General features: G+C 37.1%; 1 protein-coding gene across 2 annotated transcripts in view; it reads right to left on the bottom strand.

Moving 5' to 3' along the window:
* LOC121317465 (kinesin-like protein KIF3C) overlaps nucleotides 1–17,088 on the bottom strand; it is a 62,420-nt gene that overhangs the window by 19,963 nt on the left and 25,369 nt on the right. Inside the window, exons 2-5 of one of the 2 annotated variants that reach the window (XM_041253419.1) lie at nucleotides 7,619–7,720; nucleotides 3,968–4,090; nucleotides 2,408–2,416; nucleotides 488–606 (exon numbers count right to left, since the gene is read on the bottom strand). In XM_041253419.1, coding sequence (XP_041109353.1) covers nucleotides 488–606; nucleotides 2,408–2,416; nucleotides 3,968–4,090; nucleotides 7,619–7,720 — 353 coding nt within the window. The remainder of the gene's footprint in view (nucleotides 1–487; nucleotides 607–2,407; nucleotides 2,417–3,967; nucleotides 4,091–7,618; nucleotides 7,721–17,088) is intronic. The other variant, XM_041253420.1, reaches the window with a different exon arrangement.

Here is a 17,088-nt window from a genome sequence, read left to right as displayed (position 1 = left end):
GGATTAAGACAGTAAAAAAAAAACTATATGAACATAATTTAGATCTTTTATTTAACATCATGTAATCAAAGAAACTACAAAATTATATCGCAAAAGTCTACCAGAAGCCGTAATAGTAGTTCAATATTTTATGTTAGAATTCAAAATGTCATATTTTTCCATTTTTGTCACTTTTTCGTTAAGTATACGGAAAACTACAAAGCGGTATGTAATTCAATATGTGAACGTGACATTATTCAAAATTAGTTAACTCTATAGAGTGCTACAAAACCTCTGGTCATAGCTGTAGGAAGTATCGCACTATTTTTGTTTTCTTTAACTTACTATGGTTGTTGTTTTAAAACTGTATGTAAGAGACATCCATAGCGAATAGACGTGTGCAACAATTAAAATGTATGGAATTATTTCATTTGTACAGCCACTGTCTTAACGTTAATGCTGTCAAGGATAACTATGAAGATGAGTGTAGTGCGCTGCTGCGGCTCACTTGAATTTGAGCTCCCGAGTCAGCTCTGTCTGGCTGTGCTCTAGGTCCTGCCTGGCTCGCACATGCTCATCGTGGAGGTCCTGAATCTCAGCCTTCACCGACTGCAGCTTGGAGTACAGCTGTAAGAGGAGAAAATCCGAGACAGAGTTACAAAACACTGCACTAGACCCATCTGCAATCTCAGCTGCAGGCACAGCCTAGCTGACGAACAGCAAGCTTCTCCAAGCTGCCAATAACAGTCTTCTAATGGATTTGTGTACTGCTGAAGCACAAACCCCACAACATGTACTTTGAAAATGCTTTATTAACACTTTGTAGAAGCTTAATAGATTATGTAAAATGTACTAAGAAGAAAATAAAGTCCCAAACTATAGAAACACATTTATAAATGTTAGGAATTTACAGCTATGGACAAAAGTTTTGCATCACCTAGAATTTTAGGAAGGAGGCATAATTAAAAGTAACGTATTTATAACATAATGCTAAAGTTTTATTTAGCATCATGTAATCAAAGAAACTACAAAATGATATTGCAAAAATCCATAACAGTAGTACAGTTTTCCATGTTAGCTTTCTAAATGTCACATTTTTCAATTTTTGGCAGTTTTTTGTTAAGTTTATGGAAAACTAGAAAGCGGTATCTAATTCAGTATGTTAACATAACATCAGATTTCATCTGACTTTATGAAGCAAAATGAGTGAATTCTATAGGGTGATGATAAACTTATGGCAATAGCTGTAAATTGGTAAGTCTATATCTCAAACACCTGGTAAGTTAGTAAAATTAATGATAATGTTAATGGCAATGAACTAATTAAGCATTTATATCCATAGGTAAACATCAGTGTAATAATTTGTACTCCCGCAATCATCCAAACCTGATTCTCATCATCTGAACTTGGTCTCTACTTTGCTTCTTCTAGTTCTGGGCTGAAGGTCCATCTCATTCACTACATTTACATCCAGGTTAAGCATTTAAGAAGTGTGCAATGGTAGGTATACCACCTTTATATCCAATTGTTCTGAGTTGGGGTAGAGGAATAGAAATTTAACAGCCAGCTGCTATAGTTATTGATTTCATGTATTTATATTGACTATTCTTTACCTAAATAATATTCATATCGTGGCTTAGCAGAAAATGCTATATGACAAACACTATATATTCAAGATAAAAACCGGATAGAATGTAAACTTCTGAATTCCTATAATATTTTTACCTGTTCAAACCATTGACATCTTTATCATAATTAAACCTGGGATTAAAAAACAGACCATTGCATGGGAAATGGCCTGAAAAAAAATGGTTGAATAAAATGATTCTTTATCCCTGGTAGCCTGCATGAGGCTTTATCACCAGAAGCCAGAACTTATATTCCCTACTCACCACAAGGAAATCAAGGGAAACACATTAAAGCACTTTTTTCACTGACAGAACACATTATCTTAATTGAAAAAAAGAAATACCCCAAAACATTAATTATAAATTAACAATCCGTATAATCATTGATACATCATAGCAAGAATACCCTCCACATCAGAAACTGACCGAGGTTTCGAATGAAAGGTCTGTATGAACAGTTTTAAACTGGCTAGTTATACTACATTGGTGGTCACTAATTACAAACTGGTCTCATGTAGGTCATGACAGGGACTCGAGCAGCGGGCAGTGCATTCAAGTTAGGGAGGGAGGGTTGAAAGGCAAAAGCTCAGATTAGTTCTGTCAGTCGAGGGAATGTTAGTGAAAGGAATCCCACTGATCTCAGCCCCTGTCTGGCATCTGTTCCATCAGAATTAAAATGTTGGCTACAGTCAGGAAAATAGCCAGAGATGGGTTTCAAATATAAACTGCATTCGAGGCTGAGCCAGTCAAGGTTTGGGTAAAAATGCGACAATGGTGTGTATAGACATCACAAGACAAACCTTTTTATACTGTTACATAGTATATCCAATGTGACCGGCAGGAAGGCAGCAGTAGTCCAGTGGTCAACATACAAAATGGGGATAAAGGGATAGTCTGATTAGGTTTTATAATACTGAAATCTGGTAGTTTATAAAGGTTCAGTGTCCCACAACTTAAAAATAAAAAATACCAGGCAAACACCAACAATTACTGGATTTTTAATTGCATTTCAAGAAGTGTCTGATAACAGCATCCACTGTCTTCTTCTAACTTGCAAGTTATTTCTAAATGTGTCTCAGAGGAATACCCACTGTACAAGCTGTGGGTCACATTTAGTTCTGATGCCTGCGTGGCTGCCAGTTTCACACATAACAGAGGCGGTTGAACGACAAACTTATCTCTCCATTAGTCAATCCAACTATGTTACCTGGACTCACTACTTGTTCTTCAGTATTTACAGACAAGTTGTCACTCACCTAAGAGGCACAGGGCAAACAGAGCATAACCCGATACAGCATTAGAGAACCTTCCCTTAGGTGCTGCAGCATTCGGTTTGACAGTCAAATGAAGTGAGTTGTTTTGTATGTGCCCTTGATGAGAATAGCAAATCTGTCTTTTTATCTGAAACTGCTTTTGAGGACTGTAAACAAACGCTTTATAACTGCAATGAGTGCAAGGCCGCTTGACTTAATTTTCAGGTATATATTGTTTTTATATTTTCAGATAAAAGCGAGTATGATTCTGGGATAATACACCTGTAAGGTTTGTTTCCACATATGGGTTATAGTTTTAGCTGCTATCTGCTCAGTTAGCTGCATTTGGTAATACCGGCCCGTAACAAATATATACTCGGCTGCTCAAATTATGGGATCTACTGCATATCATGTGAAATGAAATATACACCTTCTTATTTTTTTAACAGTTCAAATTCAGTTCAAACTTTTCAGAGCTATAATTTAGATGTGCTCAGGGATACAGCCAAATAAAAATAACAAAAGCTATATTTTACCTTACCGATGGCACCTTTGGGAATATAAATGGTTTTGGGAATGCAGGCTGCTACAGTATATGGGCTAAACTGTACACAGGGTTCTGCACAAGCAGTTTACATTCCAGGTTATTGCTTGTTACGTGAAAAATCCTCACTGCATATGTTGCCATTAGTAATATACTCTTCAGACGTTCAATATAATTTGACATACTGCAGCAAATTATTGTCAGATTGATCCATAACTTCAAGCATATACTTAATGTGTAATTTTTTTGCACTAGATATGTGCGTACAGAATTGCATCAGAAAAGGGCTGGGTTTGGGGAGGTTAGGGTTAGGTTTATTTTGTGCAAAAAATATGTACCTATTGTATCTATGCATAATAACACTGTAAATATGTGTAAGTCCACAAGTATTTACTAAGCAAATACTATATAAATACACAGTAATTAGAGACACAATGTAAAGTGTTACCCAAAAAATAAGAAAAGAGCAACATACCGTGGCAAAAAATGTCTGTGTGTTCAGCCCCCCTTCTATAGCCCAAGACACAGGAAATGGGCAAGTACATTGCTGATGTCTGGCTCACCTTTTTCAGTTTTTTGGTTTTAATCTCGACCTCCTGCTGCAGAGAGGAGTAGGTCTCCCTGAGCTCCACTGTCTCCTCATCCTGCGCCAGCACCTGCTGCTGGATCTCCCGCTCGCGCCGCTTCTGTGCGGAAACAAGCCCGGAGAGAGGGAGTGAGAGAGAGAGAGAGAGAGAGAGAGAGAGAGAGAGAGAGAGAGAGAGAGAGAGAGAGAGAGAGAGATCGCATTCCTGATACTACCCCACCATAAAACAGAAGCTCGATATCTTACTGGTCCCTTTCCACAAAACTTTAACTTACCCTGCTTGTAAAATTTCTCGAAAAACATCTAGCGCATGTTGTACATAAGAATAAACCCTTTTTTGAAACATTCAAGACAACTGCCATTAATACAGCATTGAACTGTCTTTAATTTATCTTCAAACGGTACAAAAAAAAATGACCCCCCCGAACCCCTGCCCCCCCAAAAAATATTAATGCATTTGAAACAATATTTCATACCAAAGTTCTGTTTAAAACTCTGCCTACTGAATAATCTTCTTTTCATCTCATATTTGACAAACTTCATTAACACTGTTAAAAGTCATTTAAAAAAGTGAGTTAGAGTTTTGCGGAAAGTTGTCATTGGAGTATGATGCTAATATTTTTGGTGGTGGGGTCCAGAGACAAATGGTAATAGTGTGAAAAGTCTTTTCTAAGAAGGGAACATTGAAAACAGTTTAGTGAGTTTTTGCTAGGACTACTGTTTAGGAGAATGACTAGGGCACAAAAATTCATTTGAAAAAAATATTAGAACCTCCAGTGCTAATCCCTAAATGGTCAATATCGTCTCCAGATTTTTTGCATACATTGTCTACACACAATAAGAGGTCCTTGTGTCTGAAGATACTATCACAGCAATGAAATGGAAATTTTTATTATCTTCAGCTACTACATCAAATGTGAAAGTGATTTGGAATACAACAACACATGTTAAAAGTATTATTACAGTAAACACACCAACATAGCTACCTTTTAATTGGTTTGATAACTCGACCCTGTTGGTTATGAACAAATTGAACTGTTTAATTTTTCTATAGGATTGCCTAAAAGTCTGGATGCTCCAAATGAACAACATCATGTTCTTTCAGTTGTCAGCTCAGTGACATGTTACATAAAAGGTAATGTAGTTCCTTTGGGAAACCAGTGGAACACAATTTGACCTGGTACATACCGTCATGTTTGCAGGCATTCTCTCACAGAATGCATATGTCTCCTGGATGTTGAGACATAAATATTCTACCCTCTTATCTTAGAGTGCATTCCTTAATTCCAGGTCAGAGTTTGGGTATTGTTTTGTCAATAAACAGAATGTGTCAAACCTGTTCAAGACATTGTGTAAAGTCTTATTTTCTGAGAGGATTTTAAAAAAAAAACTGTATCACATTAAACTAGAAACTAAAAAGCTAGAAGCTAGAAACGTAGTTGCATGACAGAGAAGTTTAATTACTGTTCTGGGTAACTTTCTATTTTGCATAGATGCCCACTGGATCGTTGATGTGCTTAACTGTGAATTACATTTTAATATCAATCCGTGCATAAATACCGTCTTTTTCCCTTAACATTCTAATCTACAACTAATCTTATAATATAAAAAGCTATATAAACATAGATATTTTCTAACACTGGTCTAGAGACAAGGAAAATCATGTCTTTGACAGAATACCGTAAATGAAGGCTCAGTTCGCAGATACTGGACAGCAAACCAACAGGAAAGACATGATTGGTCAACAATTCTCTCACAAGCTGCATCCAAACAAGACACTCCCTCAAAATCAGCCAGTCAAACTGTTTCAGTTCTTTCCGCACCAGCCAATCCACTCCCTGCCTGCTTGAATGATGCCCCGCCTCCAACAAGAAGTTTCGAGTCCAACTTTATACTACACAGTCTACTCAACAACAGTTAATTAAACGTCATAATAATAATAAAAACTGTATTCTCTACGTGTATGTTGTTTTTTCTATTCTAATTATGTTAGGGACTATATTCCTCAGCGGAAGGTTACCTGGCGAAATATCAGGAGTTAAAGGTAAAGTTTTTTTTTTAAAGAGAAAATAAAGAAATAAATTGTTTTCTAATAGCGATGGAGCCCTTTCGATGCGGGCTCTACCATGTGGTAGATTACCTTGACTTTCGTTAGCGCCCTCGCCAACGGCTAGGGGCGCATAACTCCAGTCGTGGTCATCTACCACACGGTAGATCTATCGCTTAAGTATATACCGATAGAAATGTAGTGAAATTAGCTTTTCACAAAATAATGAAATGGCAGGTAACGAGTGGAACTATTTTTTAAATTACAGATTAGTTTTCACAGTGTGCAAGCAAACACACTAAATTGGCATTATGTAGGCAGAATAAGGCTTTCCATTTCTATTGCTTCATGACAGTACACATGTTGCCCTTGTTCCATCACCAGTACAGCTGTGAAAGTCCTCAGCACAAAGGAGAAACCATGCTTGCTCTCATGTATTTTTACTTAATTTTCTATCTTGTTACTTATTCTGTATTCTATATCACAGGGTGTGTCCAGTGCTAGCTGGAGGATCATATAAGGGAACAGGTAGTTATTTGTTATATACATCATGGAAAAATGTATATTAAAAAAACCACACACAACAATAACTGATGGTCTTCATGTCAACAATAGGCCACACACCACACACACAACAATAACTGATGGTCTTCATGTCAACAATAGGCCACACACCACACACACAACAATAACTGATGGTCTTCATGTCAACCACATGCAAACAACCGTATAACGTGAATAGGTTTTTTAAACAAAATGTGTACGGGTTCCAATATTTATTTCATAACCCTATCTTGAACTGTGACCTGTAGGGCCTGGGCAACACTAGCAACACTAGAAGAACCAGGTTACAGTTTGATGTTTGTGGCAGGCTGGCGAGTGGATAGAGGCCCAGAAACAGTCTGCAGTTAAAAATAAAAACTCATTTTATTATAAATAAACAAAAATACAGGTGCACAAGGGCAAAACAAAAAATCTTTAAACACAAATAAAACAAAAAACAAAATTCACAAAAATAAAGGTTTCCAGGCTGGGCAATGCCTTCACTGGATGCAAAACTTTCAAACTTTCAAACTTTCAAACTTTCAAAAATACCACAACAAACCAACAACCTGCTTCCTCAACTCCCTCCTCTTTAATGGGAAGCAGAGGCCTCCTTTTATGTCAGGTGGCTGAACACAATGAACCCAGGCAGGTAGGGGAATTTAACCCCATCCCTGCCAATTTCTAAAGAGCAGAGCTGTGCTCTGCCACAATGTTCTACACAGTTTTATTGGGGGCAAGATGCTAGCATGAAAAAAATAATACAGACTTCAAAAATTGGGATTGACAACCTTTTCTGACCAACCTCTGAAGTCTTGGCCATCAGCACATACAAACATATAGGGAAGGAAGTAAATTCTTGTTGCTGCTTATCATATAAAAAATAGGCTAAAGGTCCAATTTATAGCATGTATTTTCATTTTGAAACGGACATCTGGTACTAGACTGTTCCCGGTTTGCTGGCCTTGCCTTCCAGGAAGTGCTTACTTTCCTGTTTTGTATGGAGGAGCTGATGGAGTTGAAATAGGAGACACTGACCTGCTCAGCAATCTCTTGTCTCTTCAGTTCTAACATTTTCTGTTGTTCGTTGGTGTGATCCATGATGTTCTTCCCTCCCACCAGAAGCTTGCTTTCCATAGCCTGGTTTTGGAAAAAAATATTTAATAAAGACTAAAGGCAATAATTTATTGAATCCGGCCACAGAATCATTTCATAAACACATTTAAACAATGGCGGATCACCAACACAGTATTTATAAACCTGATTGCTAAAATGGATCTATGAATCACTCCTGGGGAAAACTCCAGCTAGATGAATACTTAAAGATCAATGTTATTTCCCCCACTGTTCAGATCATTAATAAAGCAACCTGAGTCTTTCTTTTTCATTAAGGTATACAAATTCTTATAATTATATTTCTGCCAGCTGCATCTCTTTTGGTGCAACCAGTGACCACAGTAAATGCAGGCAAAATACTGGTCTGCTGAAATAACCTTATTTTTCATAGCCTTTTCAAAAATGGAAGCTGCTCCTTTGATCGTAGTGAAAGTACTGTACACAAATTGGATGGAAAAAGATAATTATTATAATTTTTGTATTACAGTCTGGAAAATGCTTGAGTAACACGTATTACAGATGCAACACTGTCCACTACACTCACTCTTCCATTATCCTCAGGTTACCCTTACAAGCATGCCCTACGAACCTGCATTGGCTAACATAAAAAACAAATGAGATGAGCCATTTCATTTTTGAGGGTTTCCCCAATATACAGTAGTCATATGACCCCCCCCCCCCACCCACAAAGCCTGAATGCAACTTTTTTTTTTATTTTAGAGAGCTCTTCAAATCAGCACATAGTGATATAGACAGCATGCGCTAAGAATGATGCGTTTCATCAAGTCGCATATATTTGAAAAGGTTAAAGTTTTACTGTTACAGTCTCCCATGGAGAGCGTGTCATTACAATTACATCAACATAAAACCACCTTACTTGAGACGCTCACAAGCTTTTGGTTAAAAATACAGAATTTCAGCCTAATTTATGTCTCTTCTTATTGATTTCTTTTTTTTATCCTATTCTATAAATATGTAGAAAATACCAGTAAGTTTGCTGTTGGTTCTATTTTATGGGACTTATTTGTTCAGGTTGTCTAATCTTATCTACACATGCAAACCCAATGAAACTTATCCGACTTGCTTAAATGCACATTTATAGTAACAAGTGAACAAAGAAAATTAGTTTTATTGACAATTTAACAGTAGAAAGTAAAAATGTCCTCTAAGAATTAGATTCAATATATTCAACAGACAGTCAGCCAGTAAGCCAGCTCTCAGGATAATCCTAGGAATGTATTCAATTGTTTTATTTATTTATTTTTTTATTCAAATTATTGTAATGGAAAACATTTAGATGGCATTAAGTTGTTCTTTTCTGATAATCAGAAAGGTGGACGATTGGATTTTTATATTGAGTTGAATGTGTCACATGAACAGTAGACAAAAGTCTTATTTGTAGGAATCTGATTTAGGATTGATTCAATTGAAACAAGAACAGACAATGAAGTGTTAAAAACCTACATAAATAAAATACAAATCTGTGTGCATACAACAGTGGGGATGGGGGGCTTTGCCATTATGTTTACAATTAACATTTTCTGCAGGGAGTAATCTGCTTACAAACTGCATCTCCAGACATTTCTTCAAAGAGGTCTTTATCGATTTCTGTCTGGTCTTTTTGTGAGGCATGGAATAATATGCCTGCTGCTGCTATAATAAACACAGTCTGAGAAGGCAGCCTGGTTTAACTCAGCCCGTCTGAATTAATAGCTTCTAGGCTTTTTTTTAAATTACCCATAACACAGTTTTCCAGGTGGCTGAAGCTAAGCATTATGCTAGATGACACATGGCTGAGCAACACTTCATACCTAAGAGCTTCACAATCCCAAACCTTAGCTCTCATAAATAGACCACACTGGTTTTAAATGCCACATACAGTACATTACAGTACTTGAATTACACAAGACAATTTGTCACTTTTTGAAAGGTGTAATGATGCATATCACAAGTATGTATCCTTCAGCGGTATTCATCTTACCATCTGCTTAGTACCTGAACAAAACAGCTGCAAACCATTTTAAAAAATGGTGAAAACTCTGAAGACTATTCAGATTATTAAGAACAATTGATTATGCAGAACAAGCAAACCTTCAGTAAAGAGCACAGTAGTAGCTCTACTAAGATAAGAAGCAAGACACTTTAGAGAAGAGATCATTCAAAAATACATTTTTCCACCAGTCCACCCATATAAACATTTACCATGGTAAATGCGCACAGTAATTTTGCAGTTTCCATGCTTTACTCATGCTAACTATTTAATGATTTACCATTCATGGTTGCTGTTTGTCACTGTTGCCTGTGCTTTACAATGTTTTCACAATACTTTTACTGCACTTTAATATGCTTTAATAAGGTTAAGTTCCGCAGTCACGTCTTTTATAAACTGGGAGCTGATTAACTTTGCCACTGCAGCGGAAATAAAACATACCTTGCATACTTGTGTCTTACACATTGCTATCAATCAGCTTACCCAGACAGGCATACCATGAAGAAATGCACAGGGAGCAATTTGTTTAGTTTTCTTTAGACTTCCTGACTTAACCATTTGAGCAGAGCACTTGGGGAAACTATGTCTAAGATATACTGTACGTGGCCCATGTTGGTATTGCACAAATAGAGCTTTTGTCGAGCCAAGTTAAAGATAGCAACATTATTGCTGGTACCCTCGTCTTTGTGGACCCAGGATAATAGGATCCTTCTTCCTTATGTTTATAGGTCAGAAAATTGTTTTTGTTAGCTACTTGACTGGAGAGGTTTCAAAAGTAAACTGCGATGAGCAAAATTCAGATATATCAGTGTCTTTACAAAAAGCTATCTTAGTTACAGAGTTTTAAGTAGCAAAAGAACATAGAAGTTCAACCAACAGCGGCTAAAAGATTTTCCCTGGCCTAAGTTTGACAATGTTAAAACAAATCCATGTTTTGCACTGATGGCAGGCAAGACTGCATTTTTAACAGGGAGCCAGAAGTTCAAATGAAAGTATATTAAAACACAGTGCTTCAGAACGGCTCGCAATGGCATACATCCAAAAACGTCAGCCAGACCATCCTGCTACCATAAGCAGGCAAGTAGCTCATTTTGAGGAAGATGCTACCAGGCAGTTAAAAATAATTTAAGTTGGAAATAAAGCCGTCCATTATAATTCTGTTGATAAAATAAGTATTGAACTGCAAGAAATGAAGGAAAAATAAGATTGGTAGATATTCAACAATGAATTTCAGCAAAACAGTATTGTTTTTGTGTGCCCCAAAATTTTTCAGTGTGCACCTAAAATGCAGCTAAGTTTTTGTTTTATAACTGCCTATGCTGATATCCACCAAAATGGATCACAAAATATTTTTGCTTTTCTCCAGGTAAAGTCAGCCATCATCATATTACAATCCAACATGCTATATTAGTCAAGGGCTCATTTCAAAAGTAAGGTAGGGGTGTTGTTATTATGGTCATGAAACTAAAGCTGATAAGTGTGTGGTATCAAGTTTATCCATTTTTTACAAGCGCTAATAGGCCTGCTTAACTGAAACATTGTTTTTTTTTTCCAATTGGAGGGTTGCATTTATCTTCACATAATGGAGCAAATGTGCTATGATAGAAAACTACAACATTTCTTAGCCGGAAGAAGCCACTTGTTCTGTATTCAGACGTTGTCATTGTGTGAAATCAACAGAATATTTTAGGAATATTATGTTAACCCTTCTTTGAGTGATGGCGTTCGCTTTGTGTACCTGCAATTACTAGTGTGCTCTTCTGTGTAACTATAAAATTAAATATATCCCACTCAATTTAAGATGTTACAAAATAGTGCAAAATAGTTTTTTTATGGGTGTTTTCTAGCATTGCTGATACAATACTGTAAAATCCTCCAAAATGTATTTTGATTTGTGTATTTAACCTACTTTCATTTATTCATCATACATTTATTCAGCGAAGTTTTACTTTTTTGCCCAGACTTATGTTTGTTGTTGAAAGGAAATTTTCTTTTGATCATTGAAACAAATGTTATAGCTAAAATTATAGTAGACATGCTAAATGCTGTTAGTTGTGTGAGAAATGCAAGTCAAACGCAAACTCTGGGCACCTGTTCTTGGCCATTGAGAGGCGTCTCTTTGTTCAAGCCAAATTTGCATTCCAGAGTCCGTGGAGCGGCAATCTCCACACACAGTCAGATACGCGGCAGAGATTTCTGTATGAGAATGTGCTACTTCGGGGGGGGGGGGGGGGGGGGGGGGGGGGGGGGGGGGGGGACACATTGTTTGTTGTGTAACAACAAGCACCTAGATCCAGGCTTCACAGGGTTTACCCACTTTTTTGAGAATAGTCCTCTTAATGATTAAGGTAAAATAAATGTATAACTCAGTGTCATGAAGACGGCCGGAGTGGGTGACATCAGACCAAAAATAAAAACCAGGAAATAAACAACAGAGAGGTGGAGTTGGGTGGAGCTGAGCGATTGGTTTCGCTCAGCATTTAATGAATGAACAGAACAGTAAATAAAAAGGTTGTAACAAACAAAAACACAGGACACGGCACTTTCGCCAAATTAAAGAGACAAACAAAACAGACAAACATGGTGAGCTGATATTTTAACTATTAACTATTATTATTATTCTAACATCCGTCTCCAATCCCGTTCTCGACTCACCGAACACACAACCCAGAGTGAGTGAAAACGTGCTGCTTTTATGCAGCTGTACCGAGACTCGATTGCTAATCAATCATTCAATTGGAGTCGAGGTACAACTGCATGTGAATTAATAAAGTGCAATTCCCTGTGCCCACATATTATTAGATTTTACTTGCATGTAAAGTGCTGTGCAAGCCTCGTGCCTAAATACAAATATACATTTTAAACACTCGTGTTACACAGACCCGTTGATATCCCGTGTACCAATGACTATACACCAACATTTAACACACAACATACAACGCAAAATACACACAGGCTCTGGGCACTTTGCCACACTCAATCATTTATGTTAAACCACATAAACATACTGCTGTTTTGAGAGGCGTCTTTAGCCAAAAGAAAAAGTGTGGCTATAAATGTGTCAACAAACATCGTTAATCATGTAGCAGTGTGTAGAATGGAAAGCCTTTAAAAAGGATGATTTAAGTTTTTTATATTACTCATATAGAAATGCTACCAATCACAGTTTAAAGTTGCTAAGGCACATGGTTGCATGGTTGTTGGTAGAGCTGAACCATTCACCTTCATGAACAAAATCCAGGACAAATCATGTTGAAAAGTGACCCCTTAGTTCTGTGCTGTGTGGTCTGGTGATTAAAGGAAAGCGCTTGGAACCGGTCCAAATTCTGACTCACTCACTGACTCATTGTGTGACCCTGAGCAAGTCACTTAACCACCTTGTGCTCTGTCTTTTGGGTGTGACGTTGTTGTAAGTGACTCTACAGCTGATGCATAGATCACACACCCTAGTCTCTGGAAGTCACCTTGGATAAAGGCATCTGCTAAATAACCAAATAATAATAATAATTAGAATAGAATGAAATATTGTTCAGTTTTAACTGTTGTAGTTTCTTGGTCCACTCATCTTAAAATAAGAAACCTACAAAAGAAAACTGCCACAAACCATTAATATCTGAGGATTGATTGCAATTTTTGTTAAACATTTCTGTTAAAGAAAAGTATTGAAAGTGTCGATGACCATGACAGCACTGTATTTAGGAGCACTTATTAGCACTTAAAATTATAGAACCTAATTAGCTTTAACCAGGCTTTCTCAAAGTGCTTTTAATTACACATAATCATACACAAGGTTTTTTTTTTTCAATGAAAATAATGTGAGTGAAACAGTGTTTCTGCTCTTCAGTTTTGTTGAATATCTATGGACTCTACTCTAAAATATACAGTTCAGCTGCCTGTAGCCGATATGTGCCAACTTCACATTTATTTTAAAACGCAGCATATGTAACCTAGGTCCTCTTAAACTAACTGCTGTGTACCACTGCCAAACACCTGTGTACATATACAAATGCAGATGCATCATATCACAAGGCAAATTAATTTGCATGCTTACTGAGACTTAAGCAGTGCACACACTTAACTCTCTAGACCAGCTAGCTGTGTGTCCAAAAAAATACTGGTAATGCATTTCTTCCTGCACTACTGCATACAGGACAGCCCGGCCAGGGTCATAAAGCCATTGATTACTAAAATGTGTTTTATTTTTAATAATTCCTACCTTTTCTCATTCCCCATGCATGGTGTTACTGTAGTTATGCAAAAGTCAGGACATAAGATTGTCAACTTTCTCTTTGCCCTAGCACTGGAGAGTATGAGTGGGAAGATTATTTCCCTTTGTCCCAGCACTGGATCCTATGATGGGATAGACTTGTTTCCTTTGTCCCAGCACTGGAGCCTATGAGGGGGTTGATTCTTTCCCTTTGTCCCAGTACTGGAGTCTATGAGGGGGAAGATTCTTTCCCTTTATCCCAGCATTGAAGTCTATGAGGGGGAAGATTATTTTCCTTTGTCCTAGCACTGGAGCCTATGATGGGCAAGACTCTTTCCCTTTGCCCCAGCACTGGAGTGATTCTTTCTCTTTGTCCCAGCACTGGAGCCTATGAGGGGGTGATTCTTTCCCTTTGTCCCAGCACTGCAGCCTATGAGGGGGACAATTGTTTCCCTTTGTCCCAGCACTGGAGCCTATGATGGGATAGACTCTTTCCCTTTGTCTCAGCACTGAAGTTTATGATGGGATAGACTCTTTCTCTTTGTCCCAGCACTGGAGCCTTTGAGGGGGAAGATTCTTTCCCTTTGTCCCAGCACTGGAGCCTATGAGGGGGAAGATTCTTTCCCTTTATCCCAGCATTGGAGCCTATGAGGGGGAAGATTCTTTCCTTTTATCCCAGCATTGGAGTCTATGAGGGAGAAAATTATTTTGCCCCTACCGCCACCCAGTTGTGTATTTCTAATCATTGTAGCCCATGACATAGAACTCAGTTGTCAGCCCATGGGTCTTGCTGCAGTGCCTAAACTGATTCTACATGATAAATATCCTGTGCTTCAGGACGGATAAAGGCACCAAAGGCATCTAACAAGAACAGGGAGTCCTGGTTTATTACATGAAAAATACAGTAATAAATTAGGGCCTGACAATCTCCCTTGTCCAGGTAAATGTAATGTTGATTCTTAAGGAATACAGCAGTTGGCTCATATACAGATCGCCTCCCTCTTTGTTCTTTTCCCCATTACAGGAACCCTGAACCACCACTACCTGCTCAGAATGGGAAAATAGCAGCACAAAGCTATGCTTTCAATAGAACAATAAAGTACAGGGAAGCCTGTAAACAATATTTTCATTAAAAGGACTGTTTTGATTTAGGGTTAAAAATTAGTATTTCAAATATTAGCATCATCCTCACTTAGCCATTGGAATACTGAAAGCAAACCTATTTGTTTTATATGCAGTTGGCAATGTGTATCAGAAGGTGATAAATGGCATAATTTATAGAGGAGCTGTTTGGTAAATGGACTATTAGCATCACTCCCCATGGTCCTCAGTAGACAAGAAAACACAATCCATTAAAATTTAAGTACTAGCTAGAGAAAATAATAAAACTTTTTTCCTGTAACTAAAGGAAGACAGCACATAAGGGACTCTTAACTCAGCTGCTGTGTGACCTTGGAGGTAAATCAGTTCTTACTGTACTGTATGTCCCCCTTACTTGGATATGACAGTGTGAACACTGTACAGGAGTTCACTGTCTGGTGATATGGACTATGTGGCTAGAGAGCCTGACAGTCTGTGTAGCTTTAGAGAAACTTGGATTGAAAACACTGTACAGTGCACCACAATCATTTGAGTTTCACCTGTAGAAATACAGATTTTGTTTTGATTTTTTAATTTTATTTGCTGATATTGTATTTTCAAACCAATGTAGTTTTAAACAATAAATAATGGTATTGTTTGTTAATATACTATTATGCAATATCTCTTTATGAATGGTGTAAAAAAATAGTTTTCAGCCACTCATCATTCCAAAGACATACTGTATGTGAACATCTTTCTTCAGTGTGATTTACATTTCAAACTTGTTTCTTGTGCAAATTGAATGCAGTAAAAACTACATGTTGTCTAAGATACAGTAATGCACTATGCTACTGTTTATTTACCATTAACTTCAGTTAATCTGTGAAGTTATACATAAAATGTGATGGAATCATGATTATATATATATATATATATATATATATATATATATATATATATATATATATATATATATATATATCACAATGTAGGTAAAATGTAGTAATATGTGAGCACAGGGAATTGCACTTTATTAATTCACGTGCAGTTGTACTGAGACTCCAATTGAATGATTGATTAGCAATCGAGTCTCGGTACAGCTGCATTAAAAAAAAAAAGCATAAAAGCAGCATGTTTTCACTCACTATGGGTGTGTGTTCGTTGAGTGGAGAACGGGTGTGGACAGGAGAAAGTAATAACATAAAGTAAATCATAATTTCAGCTTACTGTGTTTGTCTGTGTAGTTCGTTTTTGTTTGTCTCTTTGTTTTGGCTGCCAGTGCCGTGTCCTGTTTTTGTCCTGTTTTATTTTATAATAATAAACCGCGCAGTAGTGCATCCATTTATCATTTCCTCTTGCAGTACTGTGTGTTTCTTCTGGTCTGACGTCCCCACTACATCCGTCTTTGTCACAGTGCTATATGCAAAATAAAATGTTGTTTATTGTACAGTCCATATTCCCAAAGCTTCAATATGAATTTGTTTATTACTAACATTCATAAATCAGTTCTTGGTTTCTTATAACAGACTAGAACAGTTTCATGAATAACATTTTTTTTCATAAAAACAAACAGAAAAATATTCTTTCAATATGTCTGGATAAGGAAAAAGAACAAATTTACTGATTTATTTTCTACCGGACTGGAAACGGATTATCTGCTCTGGTTATAGACCCACAATCCAGATGCAAGATAACAAAGCTTGTTAATACAATGCTGGATCTATCATAGCCTACTGAGACTTTCCTGTTTTCCTTTTGTTCGCATGTACTGTTCTCTCTTGACAGTTGTTTCACAGTAAAGAGGCAAGCCCCTTGAGGCTGGAACTTTTTTTTTTTTGGGGGGGGGGGGGGTGGGGGGGGGGGGGGTGGGTGAAATTGCTTGTTTACGATGGAAGGGAAACACTGTTTAATTTGCAACTGGAAATAGAAAAGACATTTATTAATCATAAAGATGATATAAAATCTGATTAATATTCAAATATATACAGTATATACATATGTCTGGAGTAAAATAAACCTTGTGCCCCCGAAATTACCTCAGAGGACAAAGAAAAGACACAGTCTTCTGTAAATATATAATATCTGGTGGCAGGAAAATAATGTTCTCTTCTCCTT

This window comes from Polyodon spathula, chromosome 6 (genome assembly GCF_017654505.1).
Source record: "Polyodon spathula isolate WHYD16114869_AA chromosome 6, ASM1765450v1, whole genome shotgun sequence".
Classification (NCBI taxonomy): Eukaryota; Metazoa; Chordata; class Actinopteri; order Acipenseriformes; family Polyodontidae; genus Polyodon; species Polyodon spathula.
Note: the sequence above shows the minus strand (reverse complement) of the source record. Positions and strands in the feature narration are given on the sequence as shown.